This window comes from Coptis chinensis, chromosome 3 (genome assembly GCF_015680905.1).
Source record: "Coptis chinensis isolate HL-2020 chromosome 3, ASM1568090v1, whole genome shotgun sequence".
Lineage (NCBI taxonomy): Eukaryota > Viridiplantae > Streptophyta > Magnoliopsida > Ranunculales > Ranunculaceae > Coptis > Coptis chinensis.
Window position 1 is genome coordinate 103,773,989 of NC_141458.1, and position 17,860 is coordinate 103,791,848.

At 37.4% G+C, this 17,860-nt stretch overlaps 1 protein-coding gene and 2 pseudogenes across 2 annotated transcripts; 2 read left to right on the top strand and 1 right to left on the bottom strand.

The window, feature by feature from the left end:
- The first annotated feature begins 1,346 nt into the window (after nt 1-1,346).
- LOC147512388 (cytochrome P450 CYP72A219-like) lies at nt 1,347-5,733 on the top strand. 2 transcript variants are annotated; one of them, XM_086595362.1, is made up of 6 exons: nt 1,453-1,859; nt 2,462-2,682; nt 3,159-3,403; nt 3,550-3,760; nt 3,843-3,940; nt 5,157-5,733. In XM_086595362.1, exons 1-5 carry the CDS (start codon nt 1,586-1,588, stop codon nt 3,924-3,926), a joined length of 1,035 nt encoding a protein of 344 aa, XP_086451488.1. In that variant the 5' UTR covers nt 1,453-1,585; the 3' UTR covers nt 3,927-3,940; nt 5,157-5,733. The 2 variants fall into 2 exon arrangements, with proteins under 2 accessions (XP_086451487.1, XP_086451488.1); XM_086595361.1 differs by having other exon boundaries at nt 1,347-1,859; nt 3,550-3,940.
- A 3,770-nt stretch (nt 5,734-9,503) lies between these two features.
- LOC147512389 (uncharacterized) lies at nt 9,504-10,589 on the bottom strand (annotated as a pseudogene).
- Nucleotides 10,590-10,785: 196 nt separating this feature from the next.
- On the top strand, nt 10,786-14,210 carry LOC147512390 (bifunctional aspartate aminotransferase and glutamate/aspartate-prephenate aminotransferase pseudogene; annotated as a pseudogene).
- The last annotated feature ends 3,650 nt before the right edge of the window (nt 14,211-17,860 follow it).

Sequence of the window (17,860 nt, forward strand, 5' to 3'; positions counted from 1 at the left end):
GTTTTGTATGGTAAGGTTGATATACTGTCGAGAAAACAAAGATTGGAGAGTTCTCCCTCCCGGCTGGAGTTCAACTAATGACATCGACACTGTCTATTCATCATGACCGTGAAGTCAGGGGAGAAGATGTAGAAGAATTTAAACCAGAGAGGTTTTCAGAAGGAATTGCAAAGGCTTCGAAAGATCACGTGGCATTCCTTCCATTTGGATGGGGACCAAGGATCTGTCTAGGCCAGAACTTTGCCATGATGGAAGCAAAGATGGCTTTGGCTATGATTCTGCAACACATTTCATTGAGCTTTCACCCTCATATGCCCATGTCCTTACACTATTATCACTCTTCAACCTCAACATGGAGCTCAAGTTATTCTACATGCGCTATAAGGTGTCACTTGAGAGTTGAGATAGCTTTACTGTAAATTATATATCTTAGGAAAGTGTATAATTTTTCTATGATCAGAATAATGTGATTTTGAATCACATAAAAACGCTTGTCCAATATGTTACTAAGATTTCACACTAAAGAGTTTTGATGTTTTTGGATCTTAATATTGCTTGGAGTGAATTGGCTAGCTCACATTACCAGGGGCTGATCCAGGATTGCCACTCAAGGGGGTTGCTACAATTAACATACACTACAAATATTTTTTTTTGGAGTGAATTATACACTATTAAAACTAGTATTTTTTTTTCAACATCGCCCCTGGATCCACCCGTGCACATTACGCGCGGGGGGGGGGGGTGGGGTAAATTTCACAATATATGACAGCATTTCAAGATACCCAAAGTCGAATAAAATTTAAGTTTGTGCCTGCTCTGCAACGACATGTTGTACTACGGTCTATGGTTAGCCAGAGTGTTTGGATAATTGGATGGCACCAAATGTCTGGGGAATCCTTGGCAGAAAGAAAAGTTGAAAAGATAAAATGAAAAGTCCAACATTCATTTGTGATCTTGTGTTGCGGAATTTTGGATATGTATATACGGTCGACACATTTACTATTGTATGGTCCATACTTAACCATGGTAGTATGGTCCATACCCTTTACAATTATATGAGAGGTATCTTTACGTGAACGGATCTTAAACTTGTAAAACCTCTGGCTGATGATACCAGCATCAATGAATACTTGTAAAACCTTTGGCCGATAATACCAGCATCAATAAATACTTGTAAAACCTTTGGCTGATAATACCAGCATCAATGAATTACTGATCGCCATTTGAAAAAGGCTTGCCAATTCAATCAAAAAAAAAAATTGATAATATTCATCATGGGCCAAATGTCACTAGCAAGTAGCGAGCACAAGTTATATCATGGGGCAGAATGACGCAACTTTTGGTTTGTGGTTAATGCTCCCACAGCAGCATGCCAGCGTATCCTTTTCATATTGCTTTGAAGACATCGTCATCAACAAAAATATGCTGATGTTATATTTTTTTTTTTCTTGTCTAGGATATCAAGAAACAGCGACAATTCAATCCAACAAGAAACCAAATGGGAATAAAGAGAGGCACTTGAAAATACAAATACCCTGCCTTGCATCTTGGTTTTTCAGCTCGTTTAGTTGAGCTTACAGACACAATGGAAGGTCTCATGCCCATCACTTTGTTCATCTCTTGCCTATTATCGTTTTTGTTTGCTGTGAAAGTATTTCATTCACTTTGGTGGAAACCCAAAAGCTTAGAAAAGCATTTGAAGCAACAAGGGATCAAAGGTACTCCTTACAAATTTTTATATGGTGACCTGAAAGAGTTAGCAGGGTGCTTCAGAGAAGCATGGTCCAAACCCATCAATCTTACTCATCATATCGTGCCACGCGTCATCCCTTTCATCAACAGAACAGTGAAGATCTATGGTATGTATTGTGAGAGACTTTACTTATAAGTTCTTCAGTAACATATACTTCTGCGTGTATTTCCTTCTTTAGTTATTTACAAATTTTTCTTCCTTGGTGTTTTGCTAGTTTTGATAAGAAATGGTGAGAAAAACTCAAAACCAAGAGCTGCATAGAGACTATTCTTATGAAATAGGAATCACTTTAGGAATCTTAAATCGTAACATGGCCCGAGTTATCTTTATCAACTTCATTAGTTTTTAGGATGAACTTATTTCACTTTTTTTTTTTCTGTATCATCACCATCATGTATAGATGTAAGTCTCCCAATGCTTTTCTACATCACCTTAGCTGCTATTTCTTTGTTGTTTAATTGCTCAATATGGATCGGAGAGAAGAAAATAATGAACCTTAAAGAGCTCACGCCACTCGTTAACAATAACTAGGAACCAAAACGAATGCCATTCTCTCAGTTGCCCTCACTGTACCGATACTTGAGAAACTATCTGATATGTTTCTCATTGTATGTTGTTTTATAAGATCCCTTGTGGCACTTTGATTTCGAGAACCTCATTATACTTATACAGTTATACAGCACTGATGTTGGAATATTGGTAATGCAGGAAAAATGTCTTTCTTCTGGATTGGAACAAAGCCTACTCTCATCATCTTAGATCCAGAACTGTTGAAGGAAGTCCTATCAGACAAGCATGGTCGCATTCAAAAACCACCGAGGAACCCACATATAAAACTTCTATCGAATGGACTTTCGTCATTGCAAGGAGAGAAATGGGTGAAACAGAGGAAATTAATTAGTCCTGCTTTCCACCAAGAAAAACTGAAGGTTTTCACTCTCTCTTTTTCACGGAATATTAAAGGTTCTCTGATTATCATTGTATACTAATTTCAAACAGCTTTTCTAGTGCATGCCAATAATTTTGACTAACAATATAGATAATTTAAGCTAAAACTCACAGGTCAGGTCATATTTCACCTATGACTTATAGCCGATGCTATGGTTCAATTTGCACTAGGTTGTGAGGGACAGTTTCAACTTATACTGGCGATCTTTAAAATCACAGTGCTATGCGTTGGAATTGATTTAAGCAATCTTGCGTAGATTATGCTCCTAAACGTAGGCCAATCCGCCAATATAGTGGTTAGGTTAGGCAGGTACATATAAACGCAGAAACAACAAGAGAAAATTTTCTTTTGGGCATCCCATAACTGCTTCAAATGGCAACGAGTAAGGATTGGAAGAGGTTAAATTTGGTGACCAATATTACTGATCTCTTATACTTGTTGATTTCGTTATTGTAGGGTATGACTCCTGCATTTTTGACTAGTTGCATTGAATTGATTGAAAAATGGAAGAAGAAAACTTATTCCCAAGGATATTGTGAACTGGATGCGTGGCATGATATTCAAGACTTCACCGCTGATGTTATCTCACGAACAGCCTTCGGAAGTAACTTTGAAGAAGGAAAGAAGATTTTTGAACTTCAAAAAGAGCAGAGTATACTAGTCATGCAGGCAGTTCAATCCGTATACATTCCAGGTTTCAGGTGCATTGCAATTTTTCTTCTAATTTGAGCATGTTCTTTACTTCTTTTAGGTTCTTCTAATTTATTCAGGTTCCCCTAACAATCAAAGTCAACAACTGGTCCAATAGCATACCAACAGCATCACTATTCAATTTAACATCTTACAGATTTATTCCAACGAAGAAAAACAAGAGAAGAATGAATCTGGATAAAGAGATCATAGTAAACTTAAGAGATCTGATCCGGAGAAAAACTCTTGCATTGGAAAGTGGAAAGTCGAGCGTTGATGACTTATTAGGCATGCTTTTGCAATATAGTAGAGAAAGTTCTCAAGCAGATATGAATAATCTTAAAACTACCGGGATGTCAATTGATCAGGTGATAGAAGAATGCAAGCTGTTCTATTTTGCCGGCCAAGAAACAAGTTCAAACTTGCTAACATGGACTATGATTGTCTTAGCTATGCACCCAAGCTGGCAAGAAAAGGCGAGGGAGGAGGTGCTACAAATTTGTGGGAAAAACATGCCCAGTTACGAATATCTAAACCATTTAAAGATTGTGAGTACATCTCTTTCAAAACTTTTTATCTATAACGGTTTTTATTAGAATCCTAGATTCTGATATGAGAAAACGTCAAACCTTAATCAATTTTTTGGCATCATAGATTGATAGTGATACTTATGGCTTTGTTCTGCTTGCAAGAAATGGTGGGAAACTCGGAATATATCTTTAAGTAATCAGACATATAGACAGTGAGATTTAACTTCAAGAAACTATTTGGTAATGGTGTAAAATGATATATAAACTCAAAACTATATGAACATGAAATTTCAGAACCTACTCAGCACCTATGGCTTAGCAGGCATATGTTCGTCAAGAAATAGATTTTTTTTTTTGCTAAAAGGGTGATTGATTAATTAAAAGAATAAAGATTACAAGATGAAAAAATAAGAAAGATATGAAGAATTCAAGTAGGGTATCCTCATCTATGTACCCTGCTCAATACATTAAATCTTAGTTGATGAACCTAAAGTAGGTAGTATAATGATTCTCCAGATTTCTCATGAATGGAGGTCGAACATCCCACCATACCTTTTGTCCCATGAGTAGTGCTGCTCCATGTCTGGCACAACTATCAGCTCCAGAGTTAGTTTCCCGCCAAGTAGCAGTGACGTTTAGCCATGTAGCTTGTTCCTGTAATACTTGCCAAGTTGCCTTGACTCTCTAATGTAACCCGTCTGGAATGCTTTAACCACCGAGGAAAAATCTGATTCTATCCAAATGTGTTTCCACCCGAGCTCTAGTGCTTTCTTGACTCCCTCGACAATGGCATATGTTTCAGCCATGTAGTTAGTTGTATTTCCTAGTCCACCAGCTGCTGCTCCAAGAAAGTCACCTTTATGATTTCTGTAAACTACTCCCCAACCAGAGTTGCCTCGATTCCCCCTTGAACTACCATCAACATTCATCTTAAGTATACCCAAAGGAGGAAGGTTCCAATAACATTCGAATATCTTTGGAGACTTTCGAAGTTTATGTTGTAGGTTGAAGAAGTGTAGAATCTTCAAATCTTGCACTGAATTGTTCATATGACCCGAGGACTTATGATATGCTCTGATTATTGCTCGTCGAATCAAGAAACAAATCTTGCTGAAACTGGATGCTTTATTGTCATATGAAATAGATATGCTATGCTCTGATTGTCGAGAAATAGATATGCTCACTACTTCACTAGCTACATCTGTTTTGACTATGGTACCAAATTCAATTGCAGGTTACCATGATTCTATATGAAGTTTTAAGGCTGTATCCACCATTGGTACAACAAATTCGGTATACTTGCAAGACAACAAAGCTTGGAGATATCACCCTCCCAGCCGGGGTTCAACTCATCCTACCGATACTACTTATTCATCATGATCGTGAATTCTGGGGAGACAATGCAGAAGATTTTAGACCCGAGAGATTCTCAGAAGGAATATCCAAAGCGTCGAAGGATCAAAAGGTAGCATTCTTTCCATTTGGATGGGGACCAAGGATCTGCATAGGCCAGAACTTTGCCATGATAGAAGCTAAGATGGCGTTGGCTATGATTTTGCAACACTTCTCATTTCAGCTTTCACCCTCATATGCCCATGCTCCAAACACCATTATCACTCTTCAACCACAGCATGGAGCTCAAATTATTTTACACGCGCAATGAAGCGTGCACAAGTTATCACGTACATATATAGTATAATTCTGTTTAGATGAATAGAATAAATTTGTAATTCACAGCCAGTCACAGAACAACAGCTTGTCACACTTGATGATCTAATGGATTATGGATGCTCATCAGATTTCAGAATTAACAGTCAATCTGCATGTAATTATGTTTTGCTTGGCATATGTTATTGTTTACAATACAGCACAAGGTAAACATTACTTAATTAAATATTAACAACTACAGTCAATAGGGCTAACCAATGGGCTATCTTACAAAAAACATGAACGATTTTGGCAGTCTTCAGAATTGCTTATCTGATCGATCTCTATTGTTTTCTAATACCAACTTACTTTTTGGTAGTTCTTTAATTTTGTTAACGCATGGTGTTAGGGCCTAAAGTAGTCTTTATTGGCAAATCTAAAAGACGTCAAATTGATCTTACTTTTTACTTTTGTAGTTAGTTTATAGTGACAGTGACCAAAAACATAAGCTTTTCAAAGTGATTTTTTGCAAAGTGATCCAAATTAGCATCTTTAGGTGAGATACTATCCTAGCATCAAACACCAAATTTTCAATAATTTGGTGTTTTTTCATCTTCAGGAGAGATACATATTGATGAAAACACCAAAAAAATACCAAACCAAACACCAAATCAGCCAAAATTTGGTGTTTGCTTTGGTGCTGTATCAAATCTCTCTCGCAAAACCGCGCAGTTTTTCAAACACGGCATGGGCTTGGGCTAGACAGTGGGCTTCTATGGCACAGTTTTGCGAATACCGCATGGGCTTGGGCTTCTATGGCACGGTTTTGCGAATACCGCATGGGCTTGGGCTTCAATGGCGCAGTTCATCCAAAACCGCGTACGTGATATGAATAAAAATTATAGAAATTAGGAACTGTGCAATTGTATCTAATAAGAATGATCCAAAATGATAAAAATTATAAGAATGATCCAAAACCTATGATTATTTATCTAATAAGAATGAATTGTGCAATTGTTTGAGAATAAAAATGATACTAGGAATGAATTATAATCTGGTCATGTTACATATTACATAAAATTTATTTAGCTCTCTTCTTACGCCCTTTACCACTCGATGACTTTCCTCTTTCTATTTGGATGTTCCGAAGCTGCTCCTCTAACTTCCTAACCTGAGAACCAAGATCTCTCTGTCTGCACGAAGGTTAACTACCTCAGCCTGAAGTTCCTCATATCCCTGATGTTGTTGTGTGTACACCTGCTGAATATCCTCATACGCTTTTCGAGTCTCGTCATACGCACGTTGGGATTGCTGATATGTTTGAGAATATACCTCCTCTCTTTCTTGGCGATAATAATACACGGCAGTCCTCATCCCATCAAACATACAAACCTTGTTCTCATATATTTCCCAAACCTCAGCTTGAAAATCCAAGAAAATACAGTGTGAGTACATATTATATATATAATGAAGAAGATAAATAAAACAACTAAACTCACCATGATATACTGATCAATCTGCGGCTCTAACTCATAGAAACAAGCATCAGGCACCTCAGGAATGGAAACATAAGTAGCCTCCCCATCAGGTCCACACACGGCAAACATCTGAGGATTAATGGCAGGCACAGGAGCTGGATGATATGCATTCATAGGTTGTGGGTTGTAAACAGGCTGTGGCGGATAAAGAATACGTAGCTCACGTCTCATCCCTTCTAGGCCCACAAACTCGAATTGCTTGCCCGACAAACAGGGGGCAACAATAGACCCATAGAAACACGGTTCCACCATCTATAATATTGATCAGCAATCTGCTCAACAACAAAAGAAGACGCATTTGGCCAAGGACCACTACTGGCATGAACTTCATGAACTTGAGTTTTACTCCACGACTTAGCATCACTAACATCTAGTATGGGAGCACATGGAACTCCATAACGTCCAGTCAACTGTTTCCAACATCTGTCGCCACAGTACCAAACCTTACAGTCACGTGCGGCAAAAATAACTCTGTGACGTGACAAAACACAAGCATGCTACACAACGTACTGGATCGTCAAAGGCAGTAGACAAACGCCAAGGTCTCCACTCAATAGATGACAATGATCTAATATCAATCTGAGCATGAGCCATACACACATTATTTCCAATCTGCCCCCTGTTACGAGTCAAGTGAGGCATTGACCAATGCAACTTCCAAATCTAGGGCGAGTATCAGCAATTATGTCTATGTTAGGACAAATACAACGGAAGTACTCATAAAACCAAATCTCCAAAAGTCCTGTGAATCCTGCAATCTGAGGACTTTTACTTCCAAATGTCTGTGAAGATTTGTCTAACGCCACTATCAATGTGGCATATACTGAGCTACCAAGGTCATAATCTCTCATATTATGCAACTCAAAAACATAAGCATAATATCCAAGTTGTACCGTAGAATGACCATTTGGAAACAAAACATGCCCAATAAAAAATATCAAAAAAACCTTAACATACACATCAGCACCCTCACTACCAGGTAGAACAGTCAAAACTAACTCCGCTCGTGTATTAGGATCCAAGATAGGTTCCATGTATGCAGTCTTAATATGAGATAGCTTAATACCAGAAGAATCATAAGCATTCGCATCCAAGCAAGGAAAAATCATAAGCAAACTACCAATATTCTCATAATTTGTATTAAAAGATATCGGTTGGCCTATACCGATACTCAACCCAGAAATCATGGTGAAGTCTAGTGGTGTGAACCCCAACTCCGCACAAGGAAAATAAAATGTATGAGTTGTATTCCACCATCTTTCTACTAAAGCTATGACCACTGCCCAATCAGCCTTCTCATAATCTACATCAACCAAAACACCCAAAGGTGCACACAAAATACTATCTCTAATATGTACAAACTCATACAAACTCTTAAGAACTTTTCACTACTCTCTAACACCAAGTAAAGCCGATCTAACTCGGTAGTCAATAACTTGCTGATATTATGAAAAAAAAAATGCATATAAGATAAATAATTAATTAATTGGTCCAACTCAACTAATTAATGCATAATATTCAAAATATTTAATCAAAACTAATTAATTACCTGAGAATTAGCCACTACACTTGACACGTGTTTTGTATCACGTGTAGAAGACACAACTTGCATATCAAGTGTTTCATCGGGATTAAATTGTCAATCGAAGTCGTTCAATTGATACTCAAGTACATAGGAATGTCTATCAGTCGGCGCGACATCCTCGGCTTCTTCTCCCCTACCGTCTTGTACTTCCTTGGGTTCTTCTAGCTCTACATCATCGCCAATGTCATTTGTGTGCTACCAATACTCATCATTATTATCGTCGAAAAGTTGAAAATGATCCATATAAAATTTCAAGAGTTTAGGTAGGTTTTTGTTTTTTTTAATTTTTACTAAGGAGAGGGTTTATGAATTGAGAGAAAAGTTAAAAATGAATGAACTGCGCGGTTTTGGTCATGTTTATAAAGACATAGCACGTGGTGTTTCAAACACCACGCGGTTTCTGGAAAACCACGTGGGTTTGGGCTTCAGTTACGTGGTTTTGAGAAAGCCGTGTAGGCTATATGGCGCTGTTTATCCAAAACCGCGTCATTTGATGTCAACTATTTGATATCGCTCCTGAAGTTGGTTGGTATTTTTTTTGTTTGGTTCAAAAATTTAGTGTTTTCTTGGTTTCTCTCCTAAAGATACTCTTAAACATATACCAACTCTGGTCTTTCTTTTCCTCTTTCAGTCTTTCATCTGGTACGTATAAAGGCTTACCACAATACCACAAATTGTGTGCATAAGAGCAAGCAGTTGCGTTAAACGCCAAGATTAATAAGTGAGCCAATTTTTCGTTTTGGCTCTCTAGTACACTATATAGACGTTCTGTTTCGGCCTACATTTTATTTATCACAGAATTTTCAAGAAGAAAATTCAAATTTCAGGTAATTGCTGGATCCATTCTCCGTAACTAGTGTTGGACGCTCTCAAACATATTCTTACTTGCTTCAATATGTTGCGAATTTTTCCTGGTGCCATAATTAAACATCCATTGGTATCTGATTTGCATCTGCACCTCTACTATGAATTCGCTCATATTCGATTGATTGCCTCCTCGCAATATACTTTCCAGCCAACGTCAAACAAAGGCTCGATGTGAGAATCATGATTGCAGCTAGTATCAAACTAAATTGTAAGTTGGCCAGTGCTCTAGCTCTCAGAAAAGCGTCATTCGTCCCACAAGTAACTGCTCCATGCATGTCGTTCCCACCCTCCACGAAACTAACCATACAACCCTTAGGAACAAATCTCGGGACCCATAGTATGAATCCCATGTTCAAAAACCAACACCCCTGGAATAGGACAGAGACCGAAAGGACTATAGCTGCTGATACACTGCTAGGAAGCTGATCATTGCGAGAGCTGATACAAATGAGACTACCACTATAAGCTGCAAGAGCCAGTGGTAGTGACCTTCAAGACCAACATGATCTGTAGAGTGAAAATGTAGTAAAAATAACTCTTGGCTAAAGACTGACGCTGCAAGGAGTCCAATGAACCACATAAAAACCTCTGGTATGTGTGTTAATTCGACGACAAGTGCGATTCCTGCATAGATGGCAAGGTGAAGAAACATGGTTGCATGCTCTAAACTATCCAGCATGAACGAAAACTCAAAGTGATAGAAGTCCAAAACTTGGGAAGTTATGGAAAATATGGAGAAGCAGAAGATAAGTATAAGTTCCAAGTATTTGAATTTGAAAGAGAAATCATTGAAGGGGTACCAAAACCTTGAATGAAAATTAGCTTTTCCTTTGAGATAGTAAGCTTTGATGGTGTTGAAGGTATGCCATAGACCTAAGAGAATGAGAGCGCAACCAGGGACCATGTGTCCTACAAATGTGCCCATAATATTTGATATTTCAAAACCTTCAAGTTTGAGTCCCTTCAACACCAAATAAGATCTAGGTTACATATATATAACTCATGCAAATGATGAAATCTCAAATGTGCTTTCTCTTCGCAACTTTGATCTGTTTCATATAAATTATTTTCAAGTACAAACAACAAAATACTTAGTAGTGCTTGTTGACAGCGTTTCCACAAAATATGTTTATTGCATTGTTGACTAAGTTTTCCATGAATGTCTATTATGGTGAATGAAGGGACACATAATCTATAGTGTCCCAGTAGAATGACAATAGACCAATATGGATGATCACATAGTTTCATCTTTGGGTGAATATTAACTAGTTGGTCATTCTGTTTAAATTCCTTTATAGAGTTACATTTAACTCGAGAACTTTTCTTGCTATCTTAGCTTGTACCAAAAAACTCACCCTGGGCACATGTAATCTTTCTGAAAGTTTTTCGTAGAACCCGAACAAATTGTGCAGCTGCAATGTTAAAAGCATTTCGAAAATTTGGCTTGCTTTTGATCTGGGATGTGGACGAAAGTCACTAAACCAGTACAACCGTGGGGACGAACTGATGGAAATGTTACAAAAGGGCCGGACCTATGAAGGGTCTAAAGCCCATATACTACCAAGGCCTTAAGGGGGCACAGCAGCCGAACAAATTCAGTCTCCAAGCAGAGGTTTCTTGCTGTCCAGGGGCAGATCTACAGGTTGGCTGACCGGGGCTAAACACCCCCCCCCCCAAACTTCCCAAAAAAAAAAAAAAAAAAAATATATATATATATATATATATAGTATGAACACCATTTACAGTCGATACTACATTGAGTCCTAGAGTGAATTCTGTGAAACCGTTGAGAACCGTAGTGATAACTAATCAAGCTACTGCACTAGTTCAAGCTGGTGTACCTGTTATCTATTTAGCAGCTGGAGAACCCGATTTCGATACCCCATCAGTGATTGCTGAAGCAGGGATTAATGCAATACATGAAGGGCACACAAGGTATACTCCTAATGCTGGTACTTTTGAGTTACGTAAAGCGATATGTCATAAACTTGAAGAAGAGAATGGTATTAGTTATACACCTAATCAGATTTTAGTTAGTAATGGTGCTAAACAAAGTGTACTTCAAGGATTGCTTGATGTTTGTTCGTCGGGTGATGAGGTTAGAATTCCTGGTACGTTTTATGTTAGTTATTCTGAAATGGCTAGAATGGCTGATGCAAATCTGGTGATTGTAGAACATCCTTGAATAATAACTTTTGTTGGATCCTAAAGTTTTAGAATCAAAACTTAATGAGAATTCGAGGGTACTTATTCTATGTTCGCCTTCGAATCCAACTGGATCTGTTTATCCTAGAAAACTTATGGAGGAGATTGCTAAAATAGTCGCGAAACATCCTAGGCTATTAGTGTTATCGGATGAGATTTATGAACATATCGTTTATGCACCAGCTACTCATATTAGCTTTTTGCTTCTTTGCTTGGAATGTGGGAGAGAACATTGATTGTTAATGGGTTTTCGAAGGCGTTTGCAATGACTGGTTGGAACTTGGGTACCTAGCTGATCCAACACATTTTGTTCAAGCTTGTGGGAAGATTCAAAGTCAAGCTACTTCAGGTGCTAGTAGTATTTCACAAAAAGCTGGAGTTGCTGCTTTAGGACTTGGATATGATGGAGGTGAAACTGTTGGTTTTGGCAGGGTATGCATTATATTAAACCACACATTTCTTAATAATTGTATCTGACAAGTAGGCATAGGTAGGGGCAGATGGGGGGGGGGGGTGGGGGTGGGGCACCCAACTTTTCCGTCGAAAAAAAAGAAATACTAGTTATAATAGTGTATAATTCATCCCAAAAACAAAATTTGTAGTGTATATTAGTTGTAGCAGCCCCCTTTGAGTGGCAATCCTGGATCCGCCCCTGATTGTGTTGTCGTAGTGTTCGACTTCAATCGTCTCCATTCATAATGAAGGTCTTCAGCCGCTAATTTTTTTGATATTTCATGCGTGGGAGCTGGGATGTCCAAATGGGTACCCGACCCGGCCCGAACCTGATTTTTCGAGTTTTAAACGAGTATCAGGTTATTCAAGCCCAAACCGGTTCTCACTGGGTCGGGTTCAGAGTTAGGTATTTTATTGAGAAGTGTGACCAAACCCTATCTAATCTTATATTTTGGGTACCCATCGGGCTTGGGTTTGGATTTCTGGTAGGATAAAATCCGGTATAAATGAAAAAAGATGACAATAAAAAAAAGGTATTTATTACAGACGGACCCCATATTGTGTTGGGCAGACCCCAAAAACAAAAATAATTATTACAAGTGTGCCATTAGTCCCAAAAAGTTGTTTTGTGTTGGGCACCTCCCAAACCAACGTGAATTTCACTTGTTGCAAACTTGCAACCTTTTAGCCCTTCTCTTCTCTTCTATTCTCTTCTCTTCTACCATCATAAACCTTAAACCATGAAAAATATATCCTAACACTAACATTAAACACTATGGCTGAATATGCATGTGACTAGGGCTAAATATGCATGTGTATAGTGGCTGAATGAGAAAATTCAAACACCCTAGGCTTAAACGACCCGGCTAGGTTGTTCATTGTGCAAACCAAACGATCTGGCCACACCGTCTGGACTGAGTCCAAAACGATGTGATCATGTCGTTTGGGATTTGGACTTAGAAAAAAACTTACCGGTGTGGTCACATCGTTTGGACTAAGTCCCAAACTACCCACACCGGTCAAGAGGCCAAAAAATAGAACTTTATGTTTTTTCAAAGTTCAAATCCCAAACAACATGGCCACATCGTTTTGGACTCAGTCTAGACGGTGTGACCAGACCGTTTGGTTTTAACGTTAACGACCTAGTCGCGGGTTTTAAGCCTAGGGTGTTCAATTTTCTCATTCATTCAGATACATACATATGACCTGAGTCTAGTCATGCATATTCATATTCAGCCCTAGTGTTTAATGTTAGTGTTATGATATATTTTTCATGGTTTAAGATTTAGGATGGTGGAAAAGAAGAGAAGAGAAGAGAAGGGCTGAAAAGGTTGCAAGTTTGTAACAAGTGAAATTCACGTTGGTTTGGAAGGTGCCCAACACAAAACAACTTTTTGGGACCAATGGCACACTTATAATAATTATTTTTGTTGTTGGTCCGCCTAACACAATATGGGGGTCCCAATCTCTGAGACCTAAAAAAGGGTGATATTGGACACACCTATAAAAACGCTCCCGTACCCCAACTTTAAAATGAATAAATAAACGGGTTTTAAACACATTTAGTTTCCTAAATTACTCTTCTTTTTATTAGGCGTACCCAAAATATTTATTGACTAAAACAAGTCATTTATTAAATATAACTCGTAGGACCATACTAATTAAACCCTATACTCCAAGTGATTCACTTGTAGAAGAAAAAGACCACGGTTTTAAAAAGACCACGGGGTTTTTTTTTTCCTTCAATAACCTCTTCTTTTATCTACCAATATTCCGTGTCAGAGATTACGAGGTCTGCATCTTGCTACAAACTGTTATGTAATAAGAAACACTTATTTCCAACCCAGATACTGCTCAGCAGGTAAAGCAGTATGCGCGTGTCCCATTTTTCTGGAATGGCGAGTTTGCAGAAGCAATTGTAAAGATGGGGAAGGTGGATGTTCTGACTGGTACTGCAGGGGAGATACGCTTGAATTGTAGGGTTCCTAACTGATGGCCAAATGAGCAACTTAAGTGCTGCACTTAGTATGTATGCTTGCTGTTTTTCGTTATTAATCAGAAAAAATAAAACGTGTTGCCCTAAGGCACCATTGCCGGTTTTCTTCGTTTTTTTAGGCCACAACTATATTTCATTAATCAGATAAAGTACCACCCATTGGCAACTGGGATTAATAAGGCCCCTGTGCATAAATATGGCCAGTGATCACCTCGAGATTTCAAGCATTACGTTCTGAGATCAACACCAGTTTGGCATCCTCGCCAACTCAGATCTACGGTAATCAGTTTTCATTTGATTAATTCCAAGCAAGAACCACTAAGCCTATTCAGCTAAAATTTGTTTTTAAGCCTATCCAGCTAAAATTTGTTTTCAACTACTTAAACAAAGTAATAAAAACATTAAAGAAACATTTACAACTATTCAGGTATCAAGTAGTCCAATCGCCAGACGTCCCAACAAAAGAATGGGCTCAGTACACAGACTACAAATTTGGATGCCAAATGAACTTGGCATCACGAAACTCTCACTGATTTTCTTGTAAAGTAGAAAGCTACCCTTTTTTATTTTCAATGCAAATATGAACTTTGCACTTTAGACAGTAAAGAATTTCCGCTCATGCCTAGGAGGAACTTCGTTCACTTCGACAAGTGGCAATAGTAGAAGAATGGCATTTACAAGCACAAAAGTTTGTTTTCAGCTGAAGCACTCTAAGAACTCCTTCAAATATTTGTCCCTTTTAAAGAACCTTCACTTTGAGGGACTTCCTAGGGAGGCATAAGAAGAGCATTTGGGGATACAGGGGCACATAGAAACTGTACTGGAATAGTGGAATGAACCAAGTTACATGAAACATGTACTTTTGTAAGGATGCCTTACAAACACGAAAAAATCAAACTCATTCAACTCTTTTTCTGCATATGGAAACGCACTGGTCTGCTGATGTTTATTCGTTATATTTTTATTTGATGGCCACAAACGCGCAAAATTATCATGTAAACAGCTACCTCCAAGTCAAACCCTGCAATATAGAAATGAAGCTGCAGCAATCAGCTACAGGATATTTGATGTATCTTTGTAGTGAATGATCATGTATTTCTGTAACTTCTCATATTGTTTATTCCACCGTTCCCTGTCTACAACTAATATTGGCTTCTTGTCAACCAGTGATTTGATATATTGGCTTCATAATTCAAACACCAATATTATTTTTGTTTAACACTTGAACCCCACAAATCTAACCAACTGTCCTTTCTACCTCAAACACGCACTTGCTTGGATCTAATCTCCATTAATCAAGCTAACATTATCCACATCATATCCCATAATACGTTCTTCTTTTATGTCACTAAATCCATAAGTTCACTCAATGAGCTGCACTAAAAAACTAAACTCTGTTAGATTTATTGATTATAAATAGCAGTAGTGGGTGTAAAAGATTAAAGAACAAAGACTCGTAAGCAAAATGACTTCGAATAGGATATCCATGAGACTGGAATCTCTAGTTATGGTCTTATTACATACAAGTGGTCAGTTGGAAGCTCAACTACAGTTTGGTTTCTAAGTAGGAACATGTGGGCTTGCTACAGACTACAAACTGCTTACAAGAAGACTGAAGCCAGTAACATTGGTAAGCGATGTGGCAAACAAGATTAACTTCACCACACCATATTTGTGTTTGCAAGGCTCGAAAGATTTGATTTTTTGATTTTTTAAATCTCGGTAGAAGATAGAGTAGGGAAGACGAAGAAGAATGCAAAAAGAAACTGTCACAAAAAAAACGAGTCCAAAAAACGAAAGACCTGTTATTATTACTAGTATAAGTGCACGTGCTCCGCACGTGGAGGGTAAAAAAAAGAGGTAAGAGTATTATCAACAGGTGTTGTTCATTGAATCAGGTGTTCAATGTTGTTAAGTTTGACTGCTTGGTGTAGGGATTGACCTCTTGGACTCTTTCAGTCAACGTTTCGTCCCTTTCAGGAACAAATACTCCCAAGCAACACAGAGCTTCCGATTTCACATTGTTATCAGGTCAATCGGTCTCAAATACTCTGAACAAACTGGGGTTTGTCTTAAAGTTTAGACAAAGGGCTTAACATGTTGTGACCAGAAGGAAGGTTGTTTTGAGTTGAAAAAACCGACTGTAGATATAGAATTAAAAATTCTTGATGATATAAATGCCTTCAGTCATTGGCAATAGAGTGAAATAAGTAGTATGTTTGTTCTTCTCCTAGGAACACACGGATGACTGAGCAATGTAATCCGACTCATGTCCATTAGCAGACTAAGCATGATATCTGTTTTTACTTTTCAGTAACATACAAATTTTCTACCTGATATAACCATTTAAGTTTGATAGAGTTATCTCTGTAAGTCTCTTCCTCATTTGTTGAGCAAACACAGGGCTCTATGTTCAAAGCACACTCCCATTTTTAAAATACGTCGCAATTAATTTCAGGAAATATGTTGTACTATTTGGTTTGAAGAAGAGGATGCATACCTAGTTGCATCCGAATAGGAACCCTAATCCGAATAAGGAAATCTAAAATTTGTCACTCACATCTGAATCCGAATTCGTATTCGGCAAATGTATGAAATAGTATCCAAATCCGATATCCGCTTGAATAAATGAAGAAAAGGATGCATACCTAGTTGCATCCGAATCGGAATCCTAATCCGAATTAGGAAATCTAAAATTTGTCACTCACATCCGAATCCGATATCTACTTGAATAAATAATAAATAGTCTAAGTAAAGCCTAGTAGATAGATTTATTTAATATTAGGGCTATAGTTCATTTTAGACATAGGCCATAATAAAGTCGTTTAATCCATTTAATTGTGGTTGAGTCAATTCTTTTTTATGAAAATGTTTATTGGAATGATAAAATTCGTATTAACCGAATTATTATTTATCTGATACTATTTATGAACGTAAATAGAGTTTATAGTGAAAACGAACAGCGTATCTAGGTAAAAAAATGTACGAACAACGGTAAAATCCCAAAGTCTTCTAATTATGTATGTATTTTACGAAAGTTCAATCTTTGGGCCATAGTCGTGTGCTTGTTTTTTTTTTTTTGTTAGATAGTCGTGTGCTTGGTCAGAGTATTATTTATTAAGATTTTTTTGTTCATATATAAATTTGCATTTACATACTAAAGTGTTAAGTTATAATGATGTATGTATGTATAAACTTGCGCTTAAAGTTTTTTAATTATGTATGTCTTTTACAAAAGTTCAAACTTTTGCCCATAGTTGAGATTTGTTGAATGTATGCTTGTTGTTTAATAACAGAATTTTGATTGAAATTATGTGAAAATGTTAAATGAAGCGAAGATGATATTGCGACTATTTTCAATGCAAAACTATACTTGAACTATGTTATTTTTTTTTTTATTTGTTCAATATATTTATATCAGATTATTTTTATTTTATTTTATTTGCCTTTTTTTAACGTGGGTCATATACAAATGTGGGTCATATAGTACATCTTAGACATAGCCCATAATAAAGTTGGTTAACCCATTTAATTGTGGTTGAGTCAAATTTTTTAATGAAAATGTTTATTGGAATGATAAAATTCGTATTTACCGAACTATTATTTATCTAATACTATTTATGAACGTATGTGGAGTTGATAGTGAA